General features: G+C 37.5%; 1 protein-coding gene across 1 annotated transcript; it reads left to right on the forward strand.

Moving 5' to 3' along the window:
- The first annotated feature begins 182 nt into the window (after positions 1 to 182).
- On the forward strand, positions 183 to 13948 carry LOC103708679 (phytoene dehydrogenase-like). Its single transcript, XM_008793724.2, has 13 exons — positions 183 to 419; positions 547 to 607; positions 9373 to 9479; positions 10164 to 10232; positions 10348 to 10402; positions 10539 to 10586; positions 10725 to 10882; positions 11089 to 11327; positions 11595 to 11685; positions 11768 to 11896; positions 12031 to 12184; positions 13407 to 13501; positions 13589 to 13948. The coding sequence occupies exons 1-13, from the start codon at positions 234 to 236 to the stop codon at positions 13769 to 13771; spliced, it is 1575 nt and encodes a 524-aa protein (XP_008791946.1). The 5' UTR covers positions 183 to 233; the 3' UTR covers positions 13772 to 13948.
- Positions 13949 to 14895: the final 947 nt, after the last annotated feature.

Raw genomic sequence — 14895 nt, forward strand, 5'->3', positions numbered from 1 at the left:
ATACCTTAATTTTTATTAGATTATATTTAGACAATTAATTACAATATCCTCATTCAAAAATTGGACCATCACATTACACATGAAGATGCATAAAAAGATGACAACTTGTGTGAGTCAACCAAAAAAAGCACAACATGATGACCATGCTCCTCCCTCCACCACAACTACAAATAGTAATTTATTATTCAAGTTGAGAAGGTAGCGGAGGAGATTTGGGGGTAGCCGTTGGCGCAATGTGGGCTACTACGAGTGCTGCCGTCTCCGGGGTCGTCGGCGCACGCTTCCCGCCTCTCCTCATCCGGGATGGCTACCGTTGCCGGGCCGGAGCCTCCTCCGGTACCAAGCCCAACCGGAAGAAGGTGGTCGTCGTCGGCGCCGGCTGGGCCGGCCTCGCTTCCGCTCACCACCTCTCCAAGCAGGTCCTCTCTCTCTCTCTCTCTGGGCACTGGCTTTTGTTAATCCAATTTGGAAAACTAAATCAAGAGGTTCCTTTCATTAAGTTTTCTAGTCTTCTTGGTGGCTTTTACGATGATAACTTGGCTTCAGGGGTTTGATGTTACCCTTCTCGAAGCTGGGAGCGGCCCCGCTGAGGAAGTTGGAGTGAGAGGTAAGCTGGATGTTGCTCTGGTGTTTTCTTTTAATAATTATCCATTTGAATATTTATGCTTGTCGATTTTCTTCGGAGAATTTTAAACTTATCGATTACATGAGATCCGATGTTAGGAATTAAGTTGAAATTAGGTATTCCTTGTATCAATTTGGTGGACTTTTTGTTGCATCTTTTTATTTGCTTCCTTATTTTGTTGATTTTTTAATTCAAATTTTTTGATATTATAATATTTGATCTAGGGAATTAAGCAAAAATTTGGCATCTGCTCACTTTTTTTGCAAACAAAAACACATTTTTTTGAATTTCAAATTGATTAAAGAAAAACTTTAAAAGTTTTATTTCTTAAGGTTGCTAGTTAGGGGAGTCATAGTATTCTAGCTTTCTTCACACCGAAGGAAAATCCTCTTGTCACCCTTTCTCCTGGTCCCCTGACTGAGGTCGTACTAGCAGCAAACATCGTTCTTTTATCTTTTAAATTTGTGAGGATATGCGAAGCTGCTGTTGTAGAAATTTAATCAGGTGTTCTACATAAGGGAGGTCACCATTCCATAATCGATTTCCTTACTTATCACTGCAATTTACCAGGTAGGACCATGATATTAGAAGTACTTGTTCTATTAGGCATGCAGGATATAGTTAATGAAACGAGTGGAAAGAAAGTTTCCTTTTTTGCAAGGAAAATGGTCTTCGAAAGTAGTTTTCTTTTCAGAAAAGGTTTTCCATTTTTTTGTTACAAAAATCCAGAAAAGCTTACCTCTTGAATTGCACCAAAATCCTTTGGACAACTAAAGGTAATATCAGGGATTCTTCTGGAAAAATAGGGTTGGCTTTTTATTTTTTGGTTTCTTTTCCGTTTCCAATATCCAAACATCAAGAAAAGAACATGAAATGTGTGGTTTGGTTTTTCAACAAAGGTAGTGATGGTCTCTAGGCACGACATGTTCTAGCCTGTGACATTGTTGGGGATACATGCTGAAATCTACCCTGATGCCCTAGAAAAGAATTCTGAGCAAATGTGCATGTGAAAATTTTACCAGCAGAGAACATGGTAGTCATTAACAACAAAAGTTTGCAACTATGTTGGAGGAGAGAAAGCTGCCTCTTTGTGCTACTGATATGGAAAGTGTGATATCAAGGTAGGCAACAAATGCTACACTGCATAACTACCACAGATGAGGGAAGTTGGCTATTTGCATCATTCCATGGATGAACATGTCTAAAAAAGCTATTTTTTAGGAATTCTTTTCGAGTACCTAACATGATATCCATGTGAATCCACCTGATGTCTTGAAGGGACAATACATGTCATCAAAAAAGTTGAAAGAGAGGCTGCTCTAGGATTTAAGCCAAAGAAGTAAGAACGATGATGCATGCTATCTTTTTCTTCCAATTACAATTGCTATACGTGCTAGAATATCATTGTAATCCTCTTAAAATCATTCATCATCAACAAGCATATATCTTCCAAGAATTTCAATAATTGACTTAGTTTTATTGAGTTATTTATGTAGTTCGAGAACTCCTTTGGATGACATAATCAACACAACTTGCCTAAAGAGACGAGGTTTACCTTTCATGCTTCCAATGGAAGAATTCTAAGAACCATAAATTTGATTATCTAGAATCGAGTTTTCTTCACAACCTCTTTTTAGGTCTGTATTGTTAAAGTCACATGGTCAAGATAATTGGCCTTGACCATAATCTTGACTAAAAAACCTTGTCAATTACTTTGATCTGAATTTATGGATCAAATCATGAGCCAACAAAATTTAGGCTTTTTTATAAAATGTAGAAGGCGAGCTATTGACTGAATGTAAAATATTTGAGGAATATGAGAGTGATGGTGTTTCTTGAGTATTTGTAAATTTTCTTTGGCGATTGACAAGAAAAGTATCAAAATGATTACAAGAATTTAAAAATATATAAAAAATTTATAGAGATACAATCATGGTCATTAACTGGATCTATGAATCCTTGTCAACACTATTATCTTAATATAGTTGAAATCTTGCAAAACATTTTTAATTGAACTATCTTTCCTAATAGGGCCTATTGTTGATTGATTTTCATGATTTTTGTAGGATCTTCAAGATCTTCTGATTGATTCCCATTTTTCGTTTGCAACCAAATATAATGCTTCTCGAGACATAGGTTCTTTGAAGATTCAAAATGTTGACGGTGAGAGGCAATGAATCATGTCATAAGCAAGCCAAGCACCACTTTTCATGAACAAAAGCCAATTTAATTTAGTGGTAGTGGAACTTATGGCTCAATATTTAGCCTCAATGCTAGACTAGTTACAATCCCAGGAACAACTGAACACCATAATAGAAAAATTAAAGAATAAAATTGGAATGACACACTAAGATTTAATGTCGTTCACCCAAAATCCTGGCTACGTTCACCGAGGAAGCAAGAGATCCGCTATAGAGTATAAGGCTTCTTACAAAAGCCAACAAATCTTGCTGAGGAAGCTTTATGGAAGAAGCACACCATTGAGAGGCTGCCAGATGTCGAGACCTGAAATAAACCACCAAGAAAATAATTTTTTTCCTTATTTCTCTTTTTCTCTCTCTTCCTTTTTTTCTCTCTCTTTCTCTCCACTCACCGCCAACCACCCCTCATGCAGTGTTTTGCTAGACCTAAAGGATGCCCAAGTCCCACATTATATACTAAAGGTCTCTAGCTTGGCTTCAATTGCCATGCTAGTCAAGACGATAACCAAAAATCTCCATCCACCATCTCTCAAACAACATCCCTTTTCTCTTGGGTAACTAGCTCACTCTAGCTTCCCATGAACCCAAGCCCTACTTGAATCCAGTTGTCCCGTCATCTGTAGCTCTCTATCAGAAACTCCTAGGGAAATCGCATGCATCACCATGGCAAAAATGACCCTCGATGGCTGCCTATCTATAACTGTCCTGAGCATCACATCTTCACCTTGCTGTATGCATGATCAGAACTTCACCTACAACCATGTATCTAATCAACCGGTATATTTTACCTCACTTCTTTCCCTTCAGCACCATGATGCCACGTGTCACCTTCATAATTCCACCTTGCGCCGAGTACTCAATCTCTGGTGTCTAGTAAGCAAAAATAGATTCCTCTGTATCTTGGAAATGTTCCGTACCTCGCTTAGAGTATGCATTGCTCCAAATACTTGGATCTTTATTGTACCAACACCGTCGATCTCACTAGTTGAACCATGGCCCAACTGAATAGTACTTTTCTTTGTTTCAACGGAATTGAACCAATCCTCCTTGGAGCAAACATGGTAAGAACTACTTGAATTCAAAATTCACGCATTATCAATAGGTCTATATACCAGCACTGGTTCTCAAGAACCATCATTGTTCTTCTACTTTTATGTATGTTGCGAGCACAATTCCCTAATGTAGCCGTACTCCTTACAGTGATAGCATTGCACCTTGCTTTTATCTCTAGACTTGGATCTTGACAATGCAACGCCAAATCCCTTTTCTAGTGATCTTTCTCCCTCTACCAAAGCATTACTTGAAGAACCCACTTGGATACTTTTGCTTCGAGTCTCCTTAGTGAATAATATTGACACCACTAAATCCATGCTGAGAGTTGCCACACCATTGAAGTTCTGAGCAGATCATCCAAAAATTAGGCATCAAACTGAGCAATATCACAACTTTCTCCAACTCTTTCATCACGACCTCAACTGCCGAAAATCTTTTGTAATAAAGATCACTCTTGCATCCTTAAGGTGTACAACTGCTTTCGAAGAAAAGTCTTATTCGAGTTAGACTTTCGCTCATACATGCTCCTCATCTTGTCCCATAATCCTTTATCAGCGGTCTACGAGGATACATTAAACAAGATAGGCTAAACAAGTGCTAGGTAATGATCAACCATCGTCATGGTCTTTTTTTGGCGAACTCTTTATCCATCATTGTAGCAGGCTTCATCTCTTTGCCTTCAAGCAAGACATCACTCCCATCTTCATTAATATGGCTTGCATCTTTAATTTCCACAATGCAAAGTTGGTGCCTTTAAATCTTGCAATTTCAAATTAGTTGATCTGTTTGCCATCTCGAACAATCTACTATTTGTCTCCACTTCAACTTCAAGCATTGATATCAATTGTTACAGCCTTAGGAATAGCTGAATAAAATAATAGAAAAATAATAGAGAACAAATTTAGCACGACGCACCAAGATTTAACGTGGTTCATCCATAATCTTAGCTATGTCCGCTGGGGGAACAAGAGATCCACCATATTAAATTGAGTAAATGGATTCTTATAAAAGCTCATAGGGAGAAATAGTCTAGAGAAAATAATACAAGAAAGACCGATACAAGAGAAGAATTTGCCAAGAAATCTTTCATAGAAGAAGCACGTCACTGAGAGGTTGTTGAGACGTCAAGAGCCTAGATAAACCACCAAGAAAATAACTCTTTTCCTTATCAATCTCTTTTTCTCTATCTTCTTCTATTTCTCTTCTACCCATCTTTCTATCTTCTTTCTCTCTGCTCACAGCCAAACACCCCTCTTGCAGTGTTTGACTGTATCTAAAAGGATGCCCAATTCCCATTATATATACTAGAGGTCTCTAGCATGTATTCTTTGTAAAGTAGGAACCAGACAAGTTCCAGTCCCAATCCCGGTTGGACTTATATGATGACATGGCAAAGAAGCTACGATTCTCAACAAGACCAAGGCTTCTTTTCTCTCCAAGAGATGCAATTCACTTCTAAGAAGCTACACATTCCTATGGCGGAGCATTGTGCAAATGGATAGCAAGCCCAGTCAGCATCTAAGATGCATAGAGATCCAATGTATTATTGGCCATAATATGAAGGGCATAAGTGAGTGTCCGAAGTACATATGACAAAATTCTGTACACTTGTTGATAGTATACTATTGCGGGGGACACTATGGGCTGACAAGCATTATTCACTGAACAGAAGTCAGGTCTAGTCATGGTGTTCTTTTTTTCAAAAAAAATACAATTCATGATTAAGTACTGAAGATCACAGGGTACTGCGAAAATAAGTGGTAGAATCTGGTGGAAGGGCTGCAAACTTAGTCCCCATGACTATGGAGATAAGATTACAAGAGTCCAACTGTGCAAGAGCAAGATCACAACTATATTTAACTTGTGTTAGGAACAACATTAGAGATCAATGCACTTGGATTCCAAGAAAATAATGAAGTGGCCCATCTTCCATGGCAAATACTTCACCCTGGTGAGAAATAAATGAATTGAGAAAGTCCAGATTATCTCCTGTTAGATAATTTTGTCCACAGAAGGTGGTAGAATAATTTATTTAGCATACCCAAGGACAATCAAAATTTTAAAGGTAAGCTATAGGTGGTGTTTCAGAAAAAGCCTCACCACAAGAGAAGGAGCTGAAACAGTCAAATTATGTGTGTGGGTCTGTTTAAGCCCATATGAAAACCCTGCTTAATGTTGCAGACATATGAGCCTAGGTGAGTCTAGAAATCCCGGCATTTGCTCCATGAAAAGTGGCTCTAAAAGATAACCATGCAAATACATCTTTTACACCTATCTGACGAATTGGCTACTGATGTATATTAGCAAGAGTAAGAATAGCTTGAATACTTCCTGTCTGATAATGAGACTAAAAGCCTCAATAAGATTGAGTCCTCTCCACAAGTTGAATTCAAGCTCTTTGGACATGAATAATATTTTTCTTGTTGCCTCAAATTTGTTGGACTTGAGTTGTACCTGCCGTTCAATGCATATCCTTCTAGCTTTAAAGCCTCAGTTACTTTTCTCATTTCTCAAACTTCCATGTGCTTGAAAACATCACGATATTTGAGATCCAATCGAGAGAGTCGTTAGGAATGCCGATTCCCTATTTGTTTTCCTGTCACATATTTTCTCTCCCTGAGATGATGATTTTACACATTTTGATGAAAGTCTTCACAGTCTGGAAACATGCAAGGGGCATAGATCCAAGGGCGGCCCAATGCAATTAGAGGCCTAAGGCAAACTCACTAAGAGAGGCTTTTTATTAAATAAAAATGATAAAAAAATTTAATAAGTGTAAAATACTTTAAAATTTTATTTAAAAATAATTCGTCAAGCTTTTTGAGATGCAAAATTACTAACCAAACTTAATTTTACCAGCTACACTTAATTCTACAAAATTTGGCAATACGAGTTACAAGCACATTTACAACCCGTTATAACTGTAACATAGAAAGGATAACATTCTTTAAAAGAAAGAGCAGACTAGCACTCTAGAAGAAATTAACAGATTGTTTGAACCTTACAATATTGATGATATTTGAAGAATCTTTAACAAATTGTAAGTGCAACAGAAGAATCTTACAATATTGATGATATTTGAACCTTAACAAATGGGAGGATTCATTAACAAAATGTGAAGTCATTAAATGATAGCAGGCTTTCATAACTAGAAGTTAATAAATAACAGTGCACCACAATCCAAATTTAGATGACAAAGTACTGGGCCTTAAAGAAACCTAAACAAGATAAGCAAGTCAGATCTACAAACCAAAACTGGAACATTTATTTTGTTATAACCTAGAAGAATTGTTTCAACTGCAATTGTAGAACCTATTGAATATATGACAATAATCATAGTGTCAAATAATGGCTGAAGCTGCTAATGTGTGGATGAAGATTAAGGTCCTACTTTCTAAGTGAAATCTAGAGTAATTAGGAACTTTGGGAGCTTTAGCTAGCTTCTCAATCAGCAAGGACCTTCTTGTTGGATCTGCATTAGCATTGCCTGAGTGGCAGTAGCAATTTATATTATGACGAAAAACCAACATCATAACCTATGAAGCTCTCTACTTTCTCCAAAGCTAGCATTCTATTTTTTGGTTCATAAAGAACAGCGAGGATAACATCACATTCACATGTTCATACAAGCTCCAAATCCTCACAGTCAAACTGTCAAACAGATGGCGTGCCATCAAAACTACTAAACGGGGATAACAGCTTAACAGATAACAAGCTCCAAATCCTCACAGTCAAACTGTCAAACAGATGGCGTGCCATCAAAACTACTGAATGGGGATAACAGCTTAATAGATAACAAGTTCCAAATCCTCACAGTCAAGATGGCGTGCCATCAAAACTACTAAACGGGGACAACAACTTAACAGATAACAAGCTCCAAAAAAGTCCAACAGGCATTCTGATACCACCAGTACATGCATATGAAAATCAAACAAAAAAAAAAACAAAAAACCTTGAACTTCATAAACATGAAACAAGTTAATCAAGGAACTTGGGTTACTGGAGCACAATGAGGAAAGCATGTACTGAAGTCTTTACAGGGAAATATCTGAAGAGCACCTGCCACCTAGAGGCTGGAGAGGACAGCGAACGGGCGAAGGACGGAAGAAGTGAAGAACTAAGGAGGATGGAGGAGGAGGAAGTAAACTGTGAACCGAGGAACCAGGTAGCAGGAACAGGAAGGAAGAACCGAAGATTGAAGAAGAAGAGTTTAGAACTTTAGAGGGCCCTGGACTCTGGTTATCTGGGAAGACTGGGATTCTGGTGACTACGGCGGATGGAAAAGATGGGCTATGGTGGTCCTATGGGCTATGGACGGCAGCCGGCAGGAGGACAGAGGACGGGCTAAGATGTCTGGATTGTAGCCTTGTAGGCAGCAGGTAGCTGTGCTGCCATGCTGGAGTAGCTCGTAGGCTTCCGAGTTCCGACTACGACTCGGTTCGTAGGCAGCCATGTTGGCTCGTAGGAGACTCCGGAGGCCTTCCTTTCGGCCGAGGCCTTAGGCGACCGCCTCGATCGCCTAAGGCTTGGGCCGCCCCTGCATAGATCTCACGAAAACAAAATCTGGTGTTGCATTAATCAGTTTTTTGTCCTTTTATTTGAAAAAGAAAAAAGCATCATTTCAATCCTAAACATTAAGCCAACCTTAAAATTTGAATAGCAAAGAAGGCTCTTAACTTCTGATACTTTTCTGCAATTAATGTGGTGTAAGACTGGAAAGAGTAAAATAGAAAAGGTTTTGAGAAAATTAAAAGAGGAGTTGATGGAGTTACAAAGAAGATTCAAGACTAAGCAATCTTGGTTTCTAGGAGGAATTTCATTATTCTGAGAATAAAGACTAAGAGGATTCCTTGTATATATTTCGTTTTGCTCTTTCCTTCTTTGCTTTTCATTTCTCAATGGACCTGAAAAAAAATGCTCCTATTTCCTAGAGAAAGAAGAAAAATAGTCAAGACTTGTTTTCCTGACTCTGCCAAATATCGATCTTCTTCTTGGGACTGCAATCTACAATATAGGGAAGGGAATCCGTGGATTCTCAATATGTAACTTTATGTCAAACCATTTTATGGCTACATGCTAAGTCTGGTAAAGGCACATCTACAAGCTAAAAGCAGTCCATTCCTATTTTCCCTCTTACAGCTATTATAGCATATTAATCTTCCTTATAAATCAAAGCTAGGTGGTGTTCTTGTAAATATTGTTGGACACCTGTATGCAAATGATGCTTAAAGAAAGGGCTTTGAACAAGATGATGAAGGGGATGGTGCATATCAAACTAATTTTGCAAAGACAACATTGTTGAGTTGCATCTGTGGCAGATAATGCTGGAAATGAGTGGTTGCCCAATCATTTCAGAAAAGACGACATTTGCATGTATGTGTTTTGCATTTTTAAAGATTTCAATTTTTCTTCTAGTGTAAAGAATGGAGTTTCTTTTTTTTCCTTTAATTTTTCGTTCTTAATTGATTTTTAAACCTTTTTGCACATCTGCAGGATTTTGGTATCCTTTTCGAAATATATTTTCTTTAGCTGATGAGCTTGGCATCCAGCCATTCACCAAGTGGACCAGATCAGCATATTACTCCCCAGAAGGCATGGAGGTATTGTTTATTTGTATATACTCCGTGCAAGTGAATGTGTCTCTTTCTTCAAAATTTTGCAGAGAAAATCCATTTTATTTTCATTTTAACAAAGGATCATTTATATTTGTTGATTTTTATTTCTTTATTTTCCTGAATTGTTCCATTCTTTGAACTTTACTTGATTGTTCGGTCCGAACCTCAAATCAATGCATGCATTAGTTGATGCAAAGATATTCATGATTGAGGATTTAAGTACATGTACAGACCAGTTGATACCGGTTGTTCCTCGTTGGTTTTTACTGACACATGATACATCATCTTACTAGTGCTATGTCAGCATGAAGATAATACTGCATACCAATATGGATATGGCACTATACCATACTGGCAACTTGCCGGTATGGTACCAGTACATATACTAGAACCGGTACTTCAAGCCTTGTTTGTAATGGATGCACACAAAATACTCATAAATACACGTGCAAATATATTATTATAATTGTTGAGGCAGGGGCATTGTAGTTTAATAAAGTTCAAAATGGACTACTTTTGTCCAAACAAAAAAGTGACTCATTTTTGCAGAAAATAAAAATAGTGGTTTTGGCTTCCATAATTCCTTTCTGTCTTTCTTTTCTTCCTTTTTGGTGTTATTACTATATCCTTTTACTGTACAAAAACTGGCTCTCTAACACCATCATGCAGGCTGAATTTCCTATATTTCAAGATATGCCCCGCTTACCAACTCCTTTTGGAGCCCTCGTATACCCCCAAGTATGTTATACAATACCTTCATCTTTTCTGCTAACATTGTTGAGAACCAGGCTGGAGTTCTTTCTGTATCTATATTTCCTCTTGGTTATATAAGGCCTTTATTCTTTTGGGACAGTTTTTTCAGCTTCCTTTGGTGGATCGGTTGACATCAGTTCCTCTTATGCTTGCAGGTATGGATTCAAGGCTTTGTTTTGTTACTTAAGGGCCAACCCCTATTAAAGCACAATAGTTCTGTAGTTTGCTATTATAGTTAATAACAGTTTCTCCTGAACTTTTTGCCATCTAATATGCATTAATGGCATGCAGTCATTGACTTTGACAACACTGACGCTGCCTGGAGAAAATATGATTCAAGTGAGTGAATATCTGGATCACCTGTGGAATAAAGAAGTTACATTTGTGGCAGCTAATTGTGAGCATATAGGTTATAGCTAAAGAAAAGCTCAGAAGTTGACAAATTCTTCAGACTAACCAGGAAAATTTCCATGGTAGTGACTGCAAGGGAACTTTTCAAACAATATGGTTGCTCAGCGAATCTCTACCAAAAGGCTTTTGAACCCCTACTTCAGGTTGGCCTATTTGCTCCTGCAGAACAATGTAGTGCCGCTGCAACCTTGGGAATGCTATACTATTACATACTGTCCCATCAGGTTAGATTTATTCACTTCCTTAGCAGTATTGACAATGATATTTATATCTAGACTCTAAATAAAATGGGAAGAGTGTGATGATATTTTCAGATCTTCTTGCAGTAGTACATTTTATGCTGACAATTGGTATGCTGGATATTCTTTTCCATGCTTTTATCACCTTTCTAAGGTCTTGAGAGACTTCTATCTTCTTTGTCCTTGTACAGCAAAACTTTGATGTTACTTGGTGTCGCGGGACAGTTGAGGAAATTTTTTTTTTGCCATGGCTGGAGTCAATGAAAGTAAAAGGCTTAAAATTTCGTGGCAACAAAATGGTGACAGATTTTATGGTAAATGAGGATACTGGATGTATTTCAGGAGTTGTATGTGGGAGGGAGATTTATGAGGCCGATGCATTTATCCTTGCTGTAGGAGTTTCTACTCTTCAGTCCACTGTAATCAGCAGGTACCACTTAGTTCATATCATCTTCCAGAAAGTGTCAATTGCTTCAATCTTAACTTTTTTTTTTTATGTGATCCCTGGTTGTGTTTCAGTTAGATTACCACCTAGTATTACAAGGTAAACTATCCTCTGAATTCCCAATGTCCTGTTCTTGTAAAGCCTGCAATAAGCCAATAACAATTTCTGTTCATGTGCCATTGTAATGGAACCTCTCTTTATAATATGTGATATATGATAATTTCAGATCTCTGATCAGTGGTTTCCCTGTAGTTCTGCGCTACAATCACGGCAGGAGTTTCTGAATGTTCTTAGCTTGGATACAATTGATGTACTCTCTGTTAAACTATGGTTTGATAGGAAGGTTTGCAAAATATGATGCTTCTTCTCCTAGGCAGAAGGCATTTTTCAAGTAAAACCATAGTACTGACTCCAAATACTATTAGGTTGACATTCCGAAGGAAGCAAATGTTTGCTTTGGTTTTGAGGATTCAACTGGATGCACTTTCTTTGTCTTGAACAAAATTTATGATGAATATAAAGAAGAACCAGCAACGGTGTTGGAGGCTGAGTTTGTGAGTTCCAATCCCGTTGAAACTGATAATCTTTGACTGCCAGCAATAATTCACTTACGGTTTATTTGTAAAAATAGAAATAAAAATGCATTAATTTTTTGACATCTTGCATGTGTATGTTTCCTTCACTGCAGTACAATGCCACTCGGGTTTTGCTTCTAAGTGATGAGCAGATTGTTGCAAAAGTAGTATCATACCTTTCGATATGCGTAAAAGAATTTCAAGAAGCCATAGTACTGCAGCATATTGTTGTCAGATTCCCCAAATCTGCAACTCATTTTTCTCCAGGTAATATTATTATAGCTAAACTCTAGTTAACTTATGATGAATGTTTTGCAGTTTCTGTTGTTTGGTAAGTGAAACTTGCACCAGATAATATAGCAACAATAGCCTTAGCTCATAAACTGTAGCCACATAGCTAGGGACAAATTTTATGGCTAGATAACCAATTAGTACATTTGAGAATCGCATGATCTATAATACCATTGACATCTCATGCTTATGTAAGTTTATTCTTACGAGGATTGTAAGTCCAAACATCTTTCTCATCAAGCTGGCAAGCTTGTCTCTTGTGTACATTTTACATGATCATACTGACAAACCACCCTTCTTATAGCTTTCTGTAATGCACTAATTTTTCAAATATTGCTACTCTTACAACATTTATTTCGAGAACAAGAAGTCTGAGTATTGTTCTAAAGTTGGGAACAAGATATAGGCAACACAAGGAAAAACTTTTGGAATTGGTCTAGTGTGGAAAAATCTAAGAACCAACTATGAAAGCTGAAAAGGGAATCTTGGATTTGAGGACTTGTTCATGACTGCATGAGAGTCACTGGTATTCAGGTCGAGTTTAGGTCTATAACTCAATCAGGATTGAATTATGTGGCTGGGATGTCATGAGATGAAATCCACATTACCTGAGTAACACTAGCTATAGTTAACAGTCTTTGCCTTGCCCATCTACCTCTCTCTCTCTCTCTCTCTTGTTCTTTTGATTGCATAGATCAGACAAACTAGCCAAAGGTACACCAGTAGGCCTTCTGCACTGCCTCAGTCTTCTGGACCAAGCAGATGGTGGTGAAGAGCCCCAGAAACCCATATCCCATTTGTAAAGAGCACCCCCATCAAGCAACATCCAACCAGGGACTAAGCCCAGCCTGTACAACAGAAAATCCCAGAAGAAAACAGATCCTCTGATAAAATAAGGGAACTAATAAAACATTCCTGGGTGCGAGATGTCGACATCTCGCACCTCAAAGTATCTCATCACTTCTGCTTCGACATCTCGCACCTCAAAGTATCTCATCACTTCTGCTCTAGATGATCTTCCTCACTGCTGTTCTCTAACTGATGGCCGATAACCAGTAGCAAGACTACAAAAAACACTTATGTTTATTGCTTGCTGCTATAGAAGCCAATATGATCAACTAAAATAGAGAGAATTCTAGCTAGATTATAGAGGATATCCATGTAAACTCAAATCTGCTCATCGATTGTGAGTTCGCAGGTTCTTATAAGTACATGTTGCGGGGTTCAACTACCTTTCCAAATTTGTTTATGGCCGGCGATTGGATAGTCACTCGACATGGGTCCTGGTCACAGGTGAGGAAATGAAAATTTGATATGAGTAGATGCTTCATCTTTATACCAACAACACATGAAAGACATGTCATTTATTGTCTTTGGCAGGAGAAAGCATATGTGACTGGACTGGAAGCTGCTAACAGGGTGGTAGACTACCTTGGTGAGGGTGAGTTTGCCAAAATAATTGCTGTGGAGGAAGATGAGCCTCATATTGAAACGCTGCGCAGTCTTAACAGAAGGGTCAATGAGCTAAGGGCTCAAATCCCCTTCTCTGATTTTTTTCTCTAGAAGAAAACTCATAACATTTTATCAGCACAAGATCATATGTATGTTAAAAAATAAATAAATAAATAAACTAATAATATATTGATTGGCATATAAATTAATTTATATTGGGTATTTGCCCTTTGATTGCATCATGCAAAGAAAGAATGAGCAAGCATTAACAAAGTTGGTTTGGGTACACATACTTTTGATCTAATTTCCTGTTCTCACTTACTAATGTTGTACTACTTGGGAGTTTCCCTTGTCTCAGAGGGTGATTGGCAACAAAATCTTCTAAACAAAGACTTTCCCTGGGGGTTGCACGCCTTAGCAACTAGAGATTCTTGGTTCAAGTCTTGGTTAGTGTATTTCAAATTATTCAAGCCTACACGATTATAATGTGTTGGCTTCCTTTCTTTTTTCTCTCCCTCATTAGAAAAAAAAAAGAGAGAGAAATCTAATGTGCATTATAAGATAGATCTACAAAGAAAAAGCTTTTCGCCATGAATGACATGGAAAAAATTGAAAAAAATGTCTTTGTGGAATCCTTCTAGGATCCTGTTTGCCCTAGACATATCAACCCAAGACAGGTTGATTTTTGACCATACAAGTACATAAAAAGAAGCCTTTTACATTTTAATATGATTCTGTGTTTCAAAAAATTAAAATTTATTTGCTTCTAGTAGAGTGGTATTTTATAATTTCACAAGAGCAGTTTAAAGACCTTACTTACGACTATATTTTTGTTCTTTAGGCTTTTATCCAATGAAATTTATTTAGATTTTTTTAAATGTTTGGAATATCATGAGCTTTGCAAAAGTTCTCTTCCATGTAATGGAAACTGATTCTTGAACACAAAATTACATAACTTTGCGGACTCGGGGTTTTGCCTTCCTAATTTCCCATGTTGGCAGTCCATGAGGTTGGATTCCCTCATGTTTGGCATTGCTTTAAGAAAGAAAAAATCTTTTGATTTTTAAAGTAAAAATTACAAATTATGTAAATCAAGTGTTTGGTAATATCATCTAGTAGTATTCAGCTTCCAACTTCTTTTGTGAGATTGATCCATATCATCTAAATATGGTAAATCATCCATGAAAAGTATGTGATTACCAAATGTCAAAACTCTAATAAGTTTTTTATATGCT

The sequence above is a fragment of the Phoenix dactylifera genome, chromosome 2, assembly GCF_009389715.1.
Source record: "Phoenix dactylifera cultivar Barhee BC4 chromosome 2, palm_55x_up_171113_PBpolish2nd_filt_p, whole genome shotgun sequence".
In the NCBI taxonomy this organism is placed as follows: Eukaryota; Viridiplantae; Streptophyta; class Magnoliopsida; order Arecales; family Arecaceae; genus Phoenix; species Phoenix dactylifera.